Below are 17,056 nucleotides of genomic sequence, written 5' to 3' on the forward strand. Positions count from 1 at the left end.
TGAAAAAGCTGGAGCAATAACATTGCAATTAGAAGAACTAATTAAATTACAAAATTATTTGGAACTAAAAACAAAATTTAAGAACAGTTCTGAACTGTTTCGATTATAGAAAGGTAATCAAAAGAAATAAAACAAAACAAAACATGGAAAAGAAAATAAGATACCTTTTTTATTGGACATAACTTAATACATTTCTTGATTAGCTTTCGAAGGTTGCCCTTCTTCGTCAGATCGTAAATAAGCAAATGTTGGTAGATGACAGTATATCTGAGTGAAAGATCAAAGCATTTCAGTGACAGTCTAACAGGATGGGGGTGGATAGGTGAGAGTCAGGGAGACAGGAAGGTGACAGAGCAATACAATTTACAAAGCAATACAATTTTACGTTCCTGTATTGTTTTAAAGTTCCCTTTCAGGACCCTTACCATAAAATCACTTGTACAGTGTTTTGATTTTGTAAAGTGCTGTCCCACAGGCATGACATCTTTGTTGGTACAGAGAAGGGTGACGAAAATGATAACGGGGATGGGACGACTTCCATATGAGGAAAGGCTAAAGCAGCTAGGGTTCTTCAGCTTGGAGAAGAGATGGATGAGGAGAGATATGATAGCGATCTATAAAATACTGAGTAAAGTGGAACGGGTAGATGTGAACTGTTTGTTTACCCTTTCCAAAAATACTAGAAATAGGGGGCATGCATTGAAGCTCCTAAGTAGTAAATTGAAAACAAACTAGAGAAAATATCTCTTCACTCAACATGCAATTAAACTTTGGAATTCATTGCCAGAGAATGTGGTAAAAGCAATTAGCTTAGCAGGGTTTAAAAAAGGTTTGGATAATTTCCTGATAGAAACGTCCATAAGCCATTATTAAGTTGGACTTGGGAAAATCCACAGCTTATTTCTAAGATTAGCAGCATAAAATCTGCTGTATGGTTTTGGTATCATTCCAGGTACTTGTGACCTGGATTGGCCACTGTTGGAAACAGGATACTGGGCTTGATGGACTTTCAGTCTGCCCCAGCATAGCAATGCTTTGTTCTTATGTTATGTTCTTAAGAGGAAATTTTACCTATATATATTGTCAGTGGAGCATGATTAAGGCTGCACCATAACTTTAATTAAGAAATGAAATCTCAACCGCCCGGGGGGGGGGGGGGAGTGCTAAATTGCTCTTTAACCCCTAATATAGGCTAGTATCACAGGTATTCTAGCAAACGGAAAAAAAAGAGGTGGTAAGAAAACTCCAGTTGTGGAGAAAAAAATTACTACTTTAAAAAACTCAGTACAATTCTAAAGTGCTAGTCTAGTCATAACCCGCTGAACCCAAAGACATTTATCGAATGCCAAGAAGGCATTAATCAGGTCAAAAAGCCCATTGTGAGTTCAAAAATACTGTGCACAGCTTAGAAATTAAATCCAAAAATACTTAGGTTTCACTTGTCTTTAAGAGTCCACAGAAGCATGAAGAGTGCTTTCGAATCCCTTCAAGAACATCAATTTCACCAAGCTGAAGCACAAACAAATCTCGACAAGGAATTCCCTGTTTCGCTAGGATGCGTCAGGAGATGAAGTGAAACTCACTTATAAAGCTGCTGCAAAAGGGTGTCTGAATATTTGAAGGCATTCTCACTAGCTGTGCCTAACAAGATATCTGTGATTGGCCCATCGCCTTAGATCCAAAGCAAACAGTAAAGAAAGATCTGGAGGGAAATTAAAACAGGAAACTAACTAAAAGAAGGCTTTCTATTCTATTGGACCACTGAGTCTTTTGGTACAACAGTTTGCAGTTTGTATATTCAACGTTGCTCTCCCTGACGTGATGCCTTAAGGGATAATCACCCCTTCTGTCATTGTCTTTCAATTGATCAATGGCCAAACAATGCAAATCCTCAAATTTATGTTGCATTTGTTGACGATGTTGCACTAACAGGGGCATTTTCTAAAGAGAAGGGTGCCCATCTTCCGACACAAATCGGGAGATGGGCGTCCTTCTCTCAGAGTCGCCCAAATCGGCATAATCGAAAGCCGATTTTGGGCGCCCTCAACTGCAGTCCGTCGCGGGAATGGACCAAAGTTCACGGGGGCGTGTTGGAGGTGTAGCAAAGGCGGGACTGGAGCATGCTTAACATATGGGCGTCCTCGGCCGATAATGGAAAAAAGAAGGGCGTCCCTGACGAGCATTTGGTTGACTTTACTTGGTCCATTTTTTTTCACGACCAAGCCTCAAAAAGGTGCCCAAACTGACCAGATGACCATCGGAGGGAATCGGGGATGACCTCCCCTTACTCCTTCAGTGGTCACCAACCCCCTCCCACCCTCTATGCCAGCCTGAAATGTCATACCCAGCTCCATGACAGCAGTATGCAGGTCCCTGGAGCAGTTTTAGTGGGTGCAGCGCACTTCAGGCAGGCAGACCCAGGACCATCCCCCCCTACCTGTTACACTTGTGCTGGTAAATGTGAGCCCTTCAAAACCCACCAGAAACCCACTTTACCCACATGTAGGTGCCCCCCTTCACCCGTAAGGGCTATGGTAGTGTTGTACAGTTCTGGGGAGTGGGTTTGGGGGGGCTCAGCACCCAAGATAAGGGAGCTATGCACTTGGGAGCAATTTGTGAAGTCCACTGCAGTGCCCCCTAGGGTGCCCGGCTGGTGTCCTGGCATGTCAGGGGGACCAGTGCACTACGAATGCTGGTTCCTCCCATTACCAAAGGGCTTGGATTTGGTCGTTTTTCAGATGGGCGTCCTCGGTTTCCATTATGGCTGAAAATCGGGGACGACCATCTCTAAGGTCGACCATCTCAACATTTAAGTTGACCATCTCTAAGGTCGACCTAAATGTTCAGATTTGGGCGTCCCCGGCCATATTATAGAAACGAAAGATGGATGCCCATCTTGTTTCGATAATACAGGTTTCCCCACCCCTTCGCCAGGATGCCCTTAGAGATGGTCATCCCCGTTCGATTATGCCCCTCCACGGGAGCTTCAATTCTGCCTCCCGTAATACAGCTTTTATGTATCTGTGAGTCTTACTTTCAAAATTCGCTTTGTTTGTCCTATGTATTTTAAACCACATGGAGAAATCATCATATATATGACTGCTTTTGAAATACATGTGGTAGAACAATGCAAAGCAATCTTCTGTTTCCTGGTCTCATCCCAAGTTTCATATCCTTCAAGTGTGACTGAGCAGATCATGCACTTTCCTCATTTATGATGACCCCAGGGGGTGCCTCGTCGTTCTGACCATACATCAAAACGACAAAGAACATCTGCAAAATTAGTGTTGCGGGTATAAGATCATACGAGACTGAACAAAAATATCATGAATAGATAGATAATACTCCCCAGTGATCTTAGCTATTTCGGGAGATATATGTGTATATTTCATGATACAAGATATCACATCCTCCTCTGATATATCTATTCTCTCCTGAAGGAGTATGTCACGATTATTCTACAATGCACACTTAAATCTTTTCGAACAATGTTTTTTGGATATCCCCTATCTTGCAGCTTATTAATCAAAGTGGGTGCAGTGCATTTATAACTAATCGTTGTATTGCACACCCATCTTTATCTTAAGAATTGTGCAAATGTGTGGCATGGATGCATGCTGTCATATGCTACGAGAGCGTTATGATCAGTAAACTTTGAAAAAAACCCTCCTTTTCAAATCTTCCTCTATGTAGCTTAATGTTTACATCCACAAAATCTCTCTCTTGGAAATGAAGCAAACTTTGAAATGTAATCTTCGGGTGACATTCATTGAGTTTTGACACAAATTTTGTAATGCCTCCATTGTTCCTTGCCACAGAAGGAACACGTCATAAATAAAATGGCACCAGGCCAATACCTGACTGAATTCCCTTAAGGACTTGGCTAGTGGTGTCATCATTAGGTTGAAGAGGATCAGTGATAGTGGTGACCCTTGAGGTACTCCGCAGTCGGCTTTCCACGGTGATGATATGTTTGAATTTGATTTCACTTGGTATGTCCTGGTGGTTAGGAAACCCTTGATCCAACTAAGTATGTTTCCACCAATACCGAAGAAATCTAGGAGTCTTAGTAGTATATTATGGTTTACCATGTCGAATGCACTAGACATGTCGAATTGAAGAAGTATGCTTTTACCTGTTGCTATTTCCTGCTTGAATTTGGCCAGGCCAGAAGTGTAATGAGTACTGTTTCAGTGCTATGGAGGGGGCGAAAACCTGATTGTGATTCATGTAAGATTGAGAATTTGTTTATGTAATCACCGAGTTGTTTGGTTACCATGCTTTCCATCAGTTTGACTGTAGTAGGATAGATGCTACTAGGCGGTAGTTGGCGAGTTCACTTGTCTTTTTCTTTGTGTCTTTGGAAATTGGGGTGAGTAGGATGTTGCCATTTTCGTTAGGGAAGAGACCTTGTTGGAGTAAGTAGTTTAGGTGGGATGTGAGGATTCTATTTACTTACATCTGTCAGGTATCACTATGGGTAGAAATACGTAGTGCTGCGTGGTTCTATGAAGTTTATACATTTCTTTGATGCATTATCATTGCCACATTGAAAGGTAGCTATTGGAACTCTGCTTAAGTGCATATGCTACCCTTTCTATACCAGCTGCTTATATGACAAAACCTCTGATGCAGGCATACTTTCTGCCGAAACATGGCCGTGTTGGGTCATCATTTTTTTGTTATTCATGCTGGTTGGAATAAAGACTGTTTGGTTCTACAAGGCGACTCCATCTCCTCTCTGTGTTTGGTGCTTATTATTATGTACACCATCTTGACTAGGATTTCCCAAGGACAGGGTATATAAAGTTTATAAATAAATAAATAAATATAGCAAATATGCACTAAAGGCTAGAATCAGTACATGGCATTTAAAACTTGGCACTAAGTGCCATTCTATAAAGGGTGCTACAAGAGTCCCGCGACTTAAGTTGAGCGCTGGAATTCATGCCAACTGAAACCTGGTATAAATGCTGATGCAGAATTCACAGCATTTCAGCAAGTAAATGGCGCTATTCTATAAAACCGCGCATAACTTTTTAGAACACCCTGCCCCTCCCCAGGCCTCCTTTTCAGTTACACGCTGAAGGATTTAGGTGCGGGGTGTTATAGAATAACAAGCAGGAGGATGCATGTGAAAATCCAAATTAGTGCCAATTAAGTGCTATTATTTATAGTTAAGGCTTATTAATTCATTTTTTATAGCTCATTAATTAATTTAGATACATGCGTATCTTGAATCCATGCTTATATTTAGGTGCTAATCTTTCAATGCCACATATAGAATCTTGGGGTATGTGTACATGCTCATTTAGAACAGGATCCCAAGGAAAGGGGGTTGAGGTGTAAAGTACACCTACCCCTATGCTTTTGGATTTGTAAAATATGTGCATACATTTTCATGGAAAAAAGTATCCACACACCTAGTAGGTACCTATTTATGCGTGTATTTTTCCTGAGTCATATTTTTAGAGGGACATTTTCCCCTTGAAAACCAATTAAAGTCTGCAGGCAAAACGTACCTGTAGACTTTACAAATATGCACTCTGTTTGAAAGTTGCCCACACGGCCACATCAAAATCTTAACAAAACCTTACCTGTTTCCTCTTCTCTGGTGGAAGTGTTGGATCTCCATCCTATAAATAAAACACAAGACACAAAGTTACTGTGGATAGTTGAAAAACATGCTGGGAGTGGACTTCTAGCTGGGGGAGAGGTGTCTCAGATGGAATTATGTTTCCAAGAACAGTAGTAGTGGAAATGTATCACTCTATGGTGTGACTGCACCTCAAATATTGTGTGCTATTGAAGAGCTTATTTCCAAAACCCTCTAAGCCCAATGCAACTACTATGGATTTAGTGAGTTTTAGAAATAGACCTTTCAATCCTGGTCACCGCATCTCAAAAAAAGATATACAATGAAATCAAAGCTCGTAATGGACATAACTTAACTCTTCCTCTCTAAGATCCCCTAATGTGTCTGTCACACATGAACCTTATTCTACCACAATATCACCTTGTATTTGTTCATACCGGAATTGGCGAACACCGATACGGTACTATGTAAGCCACATTGAGCCTGCAAATAGGTGGGAAAATGTGGGATACAAATGTAACAAATAAATATAACAGCATTAGAAAAGGTTCAGAGAAGGGTGATGAAAATGATAAAGTAGATGGGTGACATTTTCATCAGCACACAATTAAGCTGTGGACTTTAGTTGCCAAATGAAGCGGTGATCAAGGACTGGATATTTTTTGAGATCCTGCCAGGTTCTTGTGGCCTGGATTGGCCTCTGCTGGAAAAAGGATATTGGGCTTGATTGATATTTAGTCTGATCCAATATGGTAGTGCTATGTTCTTGTGGAAAGAGGAATATCAATACCAGAATAAATACATCCAATAAGAAATGGTGAAAAAGATATTACAGGTTCACAGGGAAAAGGGAAAATTTTAGAAATTAAGAAAAGATCCTGACAGGGGAAGAGATTTGGAATGGAAATGGAGTAGCCTAATGGTCAGTGCAGTGGGATGCAGTGGGTTAAGATCCTGGGGAACCAGGTTCAATTTTCTCTGCAGCTCTGTGTGACCCTGGGCAAGTCACTTAGCTCTCCATTGCCCCAGGTACAATATACCTAGATTGTGAGCCCACCTGGGACAGTTGAAAACTAAGGAAAAAAAACTGCAGTACTGGCTAGAGTAAATACGTAAACTAATACAAGGAAATAAGGCTCTAGCTCAGAAGATATTCACAATAGCTCAAATGATAGAGAGAAAAAGCCCTCAGAAACCTGTCACACTTGGTGTCAGGTTTAAAGCACTGTATACTTGATTAATTAACTGGCATTGTTTACAGTGCTCAGTTTCCATCATTGGGCAAAAAACTCTCACTTTCAAACGCATAATCCCCTAACACTTAAGGGAAAAAGACTTAAAGTGTCTCAAAGAGCTCAGGCTGTCAACAACAAAAAAAGCACTTAGCTTCAATGTTCAAGCGTTGTAAACCCAGCAGGTATAAAGTTCGACGGGGCCTCCGTTTCACTCACTACGGCTTCGTCAGGAACTATGTTGTTTGCTGGCATGCTCCCACTGTTAGAAAAACAGTAACATATCATTGTTAAAGCTGGTAACCGGTCCCTAAATGCATACTGGCTACTTCTGGAGTGTATTTAATGAGTGCTGTGAGCGTCTGACGTTGTCAGCGCCATTTTTTGAGAACACAGTTCTGTGACTAAAAGCAAGTACCCCAGGAGTTGCAGAAGTAGCCAGTATGCATTTAGGGACTGGTTGCCAGCTTTAACAGGACGTCAGAAACAGAACGAAGCCTTCGCGGGAAGAAGAGGACCTCCTCGGCTGGCGGGGATTGGGGTCCCCCGCCAGCAAAGGTAGCCCACGGCGGGGGAGGGTTGGCGGCGGGAGGGGGGGTCAAGAGGGTCATCAAAGTTGGCGGCGGTGAAGTCGAGGGGGGGGGGGTCGGCGGGGGGGGGGGGGCTAAAATGTGCCCCCTCACCTCGGGCTCTGGACCTCCCTCCCGCCGAAGTCTGGCTACGCCCCTGACCTGAATAGTTATAATATGTAAACCGTTCTGATTTGCTATGCAAGAAGAGACGGAATAGAAAATAAATAAACGATAAACCTAATGCAAAATGCTTTCAAAGTGAAATAGGATTTCTATTGCGACATAAATGGTGCTACTGAAAGGAGTCAACATGATAGAATACGCTGTCCCACGAAATACTTTCCGTAGGAGACAATACAGTGAATGCGAATCTCTTTGGAGTTCATATTGCTTGGGGCTTTTTCTAGTTACGTTTTAGTTGCTAGATGATATAATTTCTGACTTTGAGGGAAGTAATTTGAGTGATGAGAAGAGTCTTACATTGGGGTGAGTTTGCAAGGGGAAATCCAAACCCAACCTCCCAGTCTTGTTGTATATGCTGGCAGACTTGAGGAGACGAGAGACAAATGTAGGGTTAAGGGGACATACAAAGGAGATAATCTGCTGTTTTAATCAATGTTTCTGTAGAAAAGAGACAAAATTATTGGATGAGGGAAGGGTCACACGATAAGTTTGTATCACAAGGAACGTGTGTATAGAGATTCCACCGATCCTTGCTGTAAGACACCCTTCAATTCCCCAAACAAAAAAAACCCCCAAACATTCATATGTCTAAATTGCTGCCAAAAGCGAGTGGAAGCAGTATTATACCCGCTCTGAACTCTGAACAACCTGCAAAACAGGTGCTATACATAGCCACACCAAAGAAATCTATCCACAAGGAAAAGGAAGCAGCATGGGAAAGAAAACAAAGATTTCTCACCCTTCTCTTCCCAGTTCTGCAATAAGTCATCGCAGATACACACCAGCCTACCTGCTGGTCTGGAGACTGCTATTGACAGAAGCTGCCCAACTTGTTTCAATGATGAACAAAACCGTGGGTGATATGGATGAAAAAAATGGGCGAAACAAGTGACAGGGCTTCAGCATGCCTATAAATTCCTGCTCAAAAACAGAATGACTTTGAAAATTAAAGTTCCTATAATAACTTCTTGATTAATGGACTGCCTGAAAGAACCGAGGGCTCCAATCCAATAAATCATTTTGTAGACTGGATGCCACTGATAAACTTCTTATAGATAGGCCCATTATCCTCCCAGCCATGATCTGGAAGATAATAATGATCAATGTGCCATAATTATCCAATTCCACTGTACTGGAGATAAACCTCAGATAGCCACTGATGTACTGAAGTGCTAGAAATTATGTTGTGGTTATACTAGAAGTTAATTCCATGTCTCCCTCCATTCCTTGGGATGACATTTTGATAATCATTCAAGAATCTTTGGAGCACTGTCCTAGACCATATAAGGTGCCAAATAAAGTTTTGATGAAGTTGGCAACTACAGCTTTGAGAAACAACTTTTCTTCATTGTATGCTCTTTCACTGACTAATTTATATATGGCTGTGCTTAAAAGAAATTGGATCCAGATGACATGTCTGCACTTTGGACAAGAACAGTAGCAGATTTATTAAGTTCTCGTGGATGGCTGAATTCATGTAATGAATATATTCCATTTTTTTTATTCATTATAATGTACATTCGATTGATTTTTTTTTTAGACAGTTCTGTGATTCAGGACCAGTCTGGCTTTTCAGAAAAAGGTATATTGGAAACTGACTGACTAAAACACTTCTTTATATTATGGAAGTTCATATCCTTATCCTTTAAAGAAATAAACTACCATATGCTCAGTGTCTGAGATTTAAGAAGAATTTGTTCATTGGTGGCAAATTTTAAACCCTAACCAGAAATTATCTGCCAAATTGTTACTGTGAAGCTATCTACTTCCAAGTCTTGAGAAAAGCATTTAAATGCCCATTAAATCAAGAGCTGTTAGTAGCACAACAACTTAAAGCACTTGATGTTACACATATTTTTATGTGTTCTACAGGACTCAAAATTATCTCTAAAAAAGTACATAAGCATTGCCATATGGGGACAGACCGAAGGGCCATCAAGCTCAGCATTCTGTTTCCAACAGTGGCCAATCCAGGTTACAAGTACCACTACCAAAGCCCTTACGGGTGAAGGGGGGCACCTAGATGTGGGTACAGTGGGTTTGTGGTGGGTTTTGGAGGGCTCACATTTACCACTACAAGTGTAACATGTAGTGGGGGACGGGCCCGAAGTGCACTGCACCCACTAAAACTGCTCCAGGGACCTGCATACTGCTGTCAAGGAGCTGAGTATGACATTTGAGGCTGGCATAGAGGCTGGAAAAAAAGATTTTAAAATTAGTTTTTGAGGGCGGGAGGGGGTTAGTGACCACTGCGGGAGTAAGGGGAGGTCATCTGGTCAGTTTGGGCACCTTTTTCGTGGCTTGGTCGTAAAAAAAAAAAAGGACCAAGTAAAGTTGTCCAAATGCTCATCAGGGATGCCCTTTTTTTTGATTTATGGGTCGAGGACGCCCATGTGTTAGGCACGCCCAAAACTCACCTTCGCTACGCCTCCAACACGCCCCCGGGAACTTTGGTCATCCCCGCAATGGAAAGCAGTTGGGGATGCCCAAAATCGGCTTTCGATTATGCCGATCTGGGTGACCAGGGGGAAAGGCCGCCCATCTCCCAATTTGTGTCGAAAGATGGGCATCCTTCTCTTTCGAAAATAAGCCTGTTAGGGTTCCTCTAAGATGCGCTAATGAATTGAGCGCATGTGCTGATTAGCATGCGCTAAATCATAAGAAGCCCATTATATTCCTATGGGCATCTTATTTAGCACATGCTAATCATTAGCACATCTTAGTAAAAGGACCCCTTAATAAGATCTACATGTAAAAAAAACTTCCCAGCAATTTAGGTTAAGGATGTCTGAACACTGAAGCTATTTGAAGAACCACTGAAAAGCAGCACTATTTATGTTGTATTGTCTAAAATACTAACTTTTTTTTGTCACTTCAGTGTTTTATTTAGAGGTTGTCATGAATTCAATTTCAGGAGACCGTGGTTATTCTGAGTAGCAGAAATGGATCACTGTTGAATTTAGTTGATCCACTTGGATTAAATTCTAACATAAAGTGGAATTATTTTCTTGTGCACACCCAATCAGCAGTGGTAATGGTGATCAAATGGTTTAATCGCATTTCAATGAATGTGGAGAGAACTTGGCATCTCTGTAAACACTGGAGGTTTTCTGCCATACTCTAGATCATTAGAGACTAGAACTACCAGCTTCTAAGATAAAAAAAAATGGACACTGGATGTAACAATTTAATTGAGGGATTGGATTTCAATTCTTGAACATCTTGCATTTTCTGTACTTAAGCTTTTGTCTTTGCGGTTAGTTTAAGATGAACCCCTGATTCCGTCAACTAGCAAAATGTAGCCTTTGTGGAGTTTCTTCTTATGCTGTAAGTGACAAGGATTTAAAAGGTTGCATCAAAGTCAAATTAAGATAAGTCAAACTAAATGCTTTTCAATTACCTGATGGTTTGTTCAGAAGATTTCTTTAGAACTCTTGTGTTTTACTTTTCAATGTTAAGAGCTTTTTTATGGCCAATAAATTATAAAAATTGCCACATGGTGATAACAATAAGTACAAATAAAATAGCTAAGTTATCAGAGGACTTTTTCTTCCTTTTATAATTTTTTTTAAAATTTATACATAAAGTATATTCAGCAGATTTTTTTGTTGATAGTACTAGAGAGACCATGGCTTGATCAGGCTATCCCTCCAAACTATATGACTGAACAAGGAGAAGATTTATCAGAAAGACTGCCAAAAGACCAAAGGCAGCTTTAAAAGAACTACAAGTCTTTATAGCCCAGACTCAAACCCCCAGATTCTATAAATTAAAGTCAGCCAAATTTGGGCACCCAAAATTGGGCATGGATTCCAGATTGGCACCCAAAATAATTAGCTGATGGGCTCCAATGATTTAATTATTGGAGCTAACAAGCACTTAATTGGCATTAATTATGATCTGAATGCTGATCTATCTACACACTATTATGTAATAATGGGCAACTAAATTGGATTGCACGCAATTCAAAAGGGGGCATGGCCATGGGAGAGGTCGGGGCATTTACAAAAGATGCACACATTATGAAAAAATAGTAGAGACTCACATCCGATTTGCGCACCAGAATTTACACCAGGTTTCAGCTTGTGTTAAGTCCTTGCACCCAAAGTTGAGCACCAAATTGGGCACTCAATGTTATTGTATAAAGAGTGCTCATCCCACAGCGCCCTTTATAGAATAAAGTTGAGCAACAAATTTTAGGCACTATTTATAGAATCGGGCTCAAAGTGTATATGTGTTGGTTTCAGAAATTGTTTACTTAATTTAGTTAATCCTAGCCCTTTACCTTTTTCCTCTATATTTCAATTATCTAGCTTAAATCACTAAGGGCTCTGTTTACTAAGGTGCACTAGCGTTTTTAGTGCACGCTAAAAATTACAATGCACTAACACTAGAGACACCCACAGGAATACATGGGTTTCTCTAGCATTAGTGCACGCTAAAAACACTAGCACACCTATAGTGGGGATTAGTAAACAGGGCCCTTAGTATTTAATTACAACTGCTCCTAACTCGGGTTTTACTGGTCTATCATTAAATGATGTATTTTAATTTCTGTTAATATGTTTTTAACATGTTCATGCTTTTCTAATTGTTATGTAAGACTCATTGAACCTGAGATCTACTCGGGCTAATGCGAGGTATAAATGTCATAAATAAATAAAAAATAAAATAAATTCATTATTTCCATCCTGAGTTGTTGATCTGAGTTTACTATTGACATATGCCAGAAGAGCTTACATTGTTGTTTCATTTCAAAAGTCTGATGTTTATCTCATTTCCAACCGTTATGAAGTACATGACCTTATAATTAAACAAAGGCATTTGAACAATGCTATTTCGCATGATTATATGTCTTACTCTTGTCTGTACCATGTATCCAATTTAATGTACTTTTTGATTTATACAGCCCATAATATAGTAACATGGTCGATGATAGCAGATAAAGACTTGTACAGTCCATCCAGTCTGCCCAACAAGATAAACTCATTGTATGTGATAATTATATATATATATATATATATATATACAGTATATATATATATATATATATATATATATATATATATATATTTGTCCTTGCCATTTTCAGGGCACAGAACGTAGAAGTCTGCCCAGCACTGGCTTTGCTTCCCAATTTCCGGTGTTGCCACCCAATGTCCACTAAGCTACTGTGGATCCATTCCTTCTAAACAGGATTCCTTTGTGTTTATGCCACAGCAGTTTTTAATTCCATTACCATTTTCATCTACACCACAGGAGAACATTCCAGGTATCTACCACCCTCTCAGTGAAAAAATACTTCCTAACATTATTCCCAAGTCTGCCTCCCTTCAACCTCAATTCATGTCCTCTAGTTCTGCCACCTTGCTGTCTCTGAAAAAGGTTTGTTTGCGGATATTTGAATGTCTGTATCATATCACCCGTTTCTCCTTTCCTCCAGGGTATACGTATTCAGGTCAGTAAGTCTTTCCTCATCAGTCTTGGAATGCAAATCCCATACCATTTTTGTTAATTTATCATTCTTTATTGTATTGTGGTATACAATACAAATGGAAATACATTGTTTTTCACTCTTGTCTTTTACATATATTTTATAAACAGTTTGTGTTTTGTTTAAATCATGACACATTTTAACTTATGTTTAATTTATTTTACGATTTGTAAGGTACAAGCTTTGTATTCCCTTAATGCGTCCTTGAAGCTGGCTGAAACCCATAAACCACTGGACAGCTGGAGGGACCTACCAGTCTCCTTGAGAGGGAGAATTCATCTTATTCGTATGATTATTTCCCTAGGTGGCTATATTTAGTACAGACATTACCTATTAGATTGAAGCAGAAAGACTTCAGTTTTCTGTATCGTATCTTCTGAATTGTTTTGCTCTTTTCTGACACTGACAAGTCAGATTATGACCCATGAACTGCATGTCTAAAGGCTCAAACTTAAGAAGCCTGACAGCTGCATCTTTCTGGCTAAAAGCTCTGACTTCAGCATTTTGTGCAGGCAGAGCCCTTAATTCCTATACTTTCTGCTGAAACTGTGAATTCTGGGCCGTGCTGACTTTTAAGAGCACTCTTCCCCCCTCCCTGACACAGTCGGTGCCACTGAGACTACTTCACAAGGTTTGAAGGGGAAGAATTGTTGAGGATCTAGATAACACTATGACAAACATGGGTGCTGGAGAAATTCCTGTAACGAAATGGCAATTACAATCTTCAGTAAAAGAAACCTTGGAAATGCTGTGTTCTATAAACAAAGGTTCTCTGTGCTGTAACATTTAGATAGGGGGAATGGAAGGGACAAAGCATATACTAAAAAAAAGAAAAAAAAAAAAAAACCCAAAAATTAAGCTAAATGCCACAGTTGGATAAGTCTTCACCTCCATGAGTCAATACTTTGTGGAAGGAAGACCTATATAAGGTACTTGGGATAAGTCTTCACCAACCGTGCATATCTAGATTTGTTAATATTAGACCATTCTTTAGAAAACTGTTCAAGCTCTAGTAAGTTCTTTGGGGAGCATTGATGGGCAGCGCTATACAAGTCGTTTCACATATTTTCAATAGAATTGAGGTCAAGGTTTAAGCTGGCGGAGACCTCTGTGTTTAAAGAAAAAAATCCATTGTTGCTCTGTATAATTTAACAATCAAAATTTAAATTCTAAAAGGAGCAAAAATAGATTTTGTTTTCTTTAAACACAGAGGCCCACGCAGGCTTAAACCTTGAGATAGACAGGGGTTCTTTGTCATAGGTTTTCTAGCTTCCTGATCGGTGGGTGACTGGGTCATGTGGAATATTTAAATCATGGCATTTAGTGAATCCACCATTTTGAAATTGAGGACACAAAGAAAATGGTTAGTATGCTTATGATATTGTTTCAGCAAGAAGAAAGGGAAGTGAAGCACCAAAGACAAGGATTCCAATAGTTCAAAATCAAAAACATTTTATTAAAAGGTCTCAATTCCACGTGTTGCGAGGACTTGACATGGCCGTGTTTTAGTAACTATGCCTATGGCAGGAGTCTTTCAACCTTATAAAAACATAAAAATGAAAATAAAAGCAAAAATATAAATATACAATACCAAAAAAAATGAACTTGTAAAATCTTATATTACTACAAATCATAAAATGATTAAAAAGTTTTATTGGTACCAGTAAGTACAGACAAAATGATACATGTAAGAGCAAAAGCAATACCATCAACTGCCCAAAACACAGCAGCCAGACTCGTATTTGGAAAGACGAAATACGAAAGCGCCAGACCCCTAAGAGAAAAACTACACTGGCTTCCACTTAAAGAATGTATTTTTTTTGTTGCATTTGTACCCCGCGCTTTCCCACTCATGGCAGGCTCAATGCGGCCTACATGGGGCAATGGAGGGTTAAGTGACTTGCCCAGAGTCACAAGGAGCTGCCTGTGCCTGAAGTGGGAATCGAACTCGGTTCCTCAGTTCCCCAGGACCAAAGTCCACCACCCTAACCACTAGGCCACTGGGAGGGGGTTAGTGACCACTGGGGGAGTAAGGGGAGGTCATCTGGTCAGTTCGCACACCTTTTTGTGCCTTGGTCGTAAGAAAAACTGGACCAGGTAAAGTCATCCAAATGCTCGTCAGGGATGCCCTTTTTTTTTCCATTATGGGTCGAGGATGCCCATTTGTTAGGCACACCCAAGTCCCACCTTCGCTACGCCTCAGACATGCCTCACGACAGAAAGCAGTTGGGGACACCCAAAATCGGCTTTCGATTATGCCGATTTGGACGCCCATCTTCCGATTTGTGTTGAAAGATATGTGTCGTCCTCTTAATAAGCCTGTGGGTGTTCCAAACTTTAAAATGTATAATCCCGGTGGCCCTGCTGGATTTTCAACGCCAGATGAGTCGACAATGGATAGAAGCGTGAGGGGCGTTGATTCCTCACCTTCCCCCATCTTGGCCGCTCCTTCTGCGAGAGTCGGTGAGAAATTGAGACCAGCTGTTGTAACCCTAGAGGCCCTGTGGGACGCAATCCAGGTATTGAATTCATCACTTCTTCAATCCACGAACTTATTTAAAACTGAAGTAATTGAAATTAAACAACAGCAATCTTTAATTTTGAGGGTTAAAACGCAAGACAAATGTGAGTCTAATGGATTAGAGATTAAAAAACTACAAAGTCTCGTTGGAAATGTCATTATGGAAAGAGATAATGCCCCAAAAAAGATAGAATACCTAGATAACCAACTGAGGCGTAACAACTTAAGATTCTTAAACTTTCCAAAGACGCCTCTGATACCAGCAAAGGAAATATTTCATTGAAGTACTGGATATTTCGAAAGTGTTGGAATGTAATTGTATTTTTACATGCATTGCCTGTCACCTATTATTTCTCTGTGATTACTCTGTGACCTCTGATGTGAATTACTTAGTGAGGTCACACAGCTATGCAACTTCCTGTGGGGGTTAGACACAGCACATGCAGCACATGGAGCACATGGAGCTCATGATCTCTCCTAACCTGAGAGGATCTATGGTGGTGTGAGCATCCATTACCATCTAAGCACATGGAAGGAGCTGATAATACAAATGTATAGTAATATGTATATATAAGCCTGTCTGATTATAATCTAACTGCAAACTGTGAGTAAACAGATGTTTTGTTACTTCAACTTTAAAGTGACTCAGCAGTGAATTATTCAGGGGTGAATGAGAGAGAGATGAAGAAAGAAATTAACATTTCTAAAGCTGAAGCTGTGTGTACTAAAATTTGCTAATTATTTACTACAAATAATCCAACAAAAGGGTTATGGGCCCAGGGCTCAGGAATTGAAAAAGAAGAGAAATATTATCAGGCAGAAAAAAAGCCACATTTTTCTCTTAAGTTTTAAAGGAAAGATTCAGTCTGTCTCTCTCTCCCCCCACACAGCAGACAGAAGGCTAAGAAAATGGCTGAGGGAAGAAATTCACCATTTTTCTATTCTCTCAAGGTGCCTAAATTAACTGAGTTTAATTATCGGCAGTGGGAACTAAGATTCATATGTCTCCTTCGAGCAAAAAGATTAGATATATGCTTAGACCAAGACAGAACAGCTGAAAATATGGCTGAATGGGACAATGCAAACTATTATGTGAAGTGCATGCTTTTGGAAGCTCTCTCAGAGAAACAAGCCATATTAGTGGAGGGAAAAGATACACCAAAGGACATTTTATATAAACTGAGAACTATGTATGCAACTACATATGCAAAGCAGCAACCAATTTGGTTGGCAGAGTTGAATGAAACCAAATTAAGGGATAAAAGTAAATGTAATGATCACATTATGCATCTTATGTCTTCATTTCAAAAGTTAGAACTTTCTGGAATTCCCATGTGTGATGCATTGAAAAGAGCATTTCTTTTTACCTCACTATCAAAGAAGTTTGATGTTTTTAGGTCTGTAAATGAGGCCATTGAAGGGCAATCTTTTGAACAGGCAACATCAAAACTAAGGCAG

General features: G+C 40.0%; 1 protein-coding gene across 2 annotated transcripts in view; it reads right to left on the minus strand.

Moving 5' to 3' along the window:
• Positions 1-17,056, minus strand: part of CCDC149 (coiled-coil domain containing 149) — a 179,857-nt gene that overhangs the window by 120,087 nt on the left and 42,714 nt on the right. For both annotated transcript variants that reach the window (XM_030191244.1, XM_030191243.1), the window contains exon 3: positions 5,598-5,636. In XM_030191244.1, coding sequence (XP_030047104.1) covers positions 5,598-5,636 — 39 coding nt within the window. The remainder of the gene's footprint in view (positions 1-5,597; positions 5,637-17,056) is intronic.

This window comes from Microcaecilia unicolor, chromosome 2, assembly GCF_901765095.1.
Source record: "Microcaecilia unicolor chromosome 2, aMicUni1.1, whole genome shotgun sequence".
Lineage (NCBI taxonomy): Eukaryota > Metazoa > Chordata > Amphibia > Gymnophiona > Siphonopidae > Microcaecilia > Microcaecilia unicolor.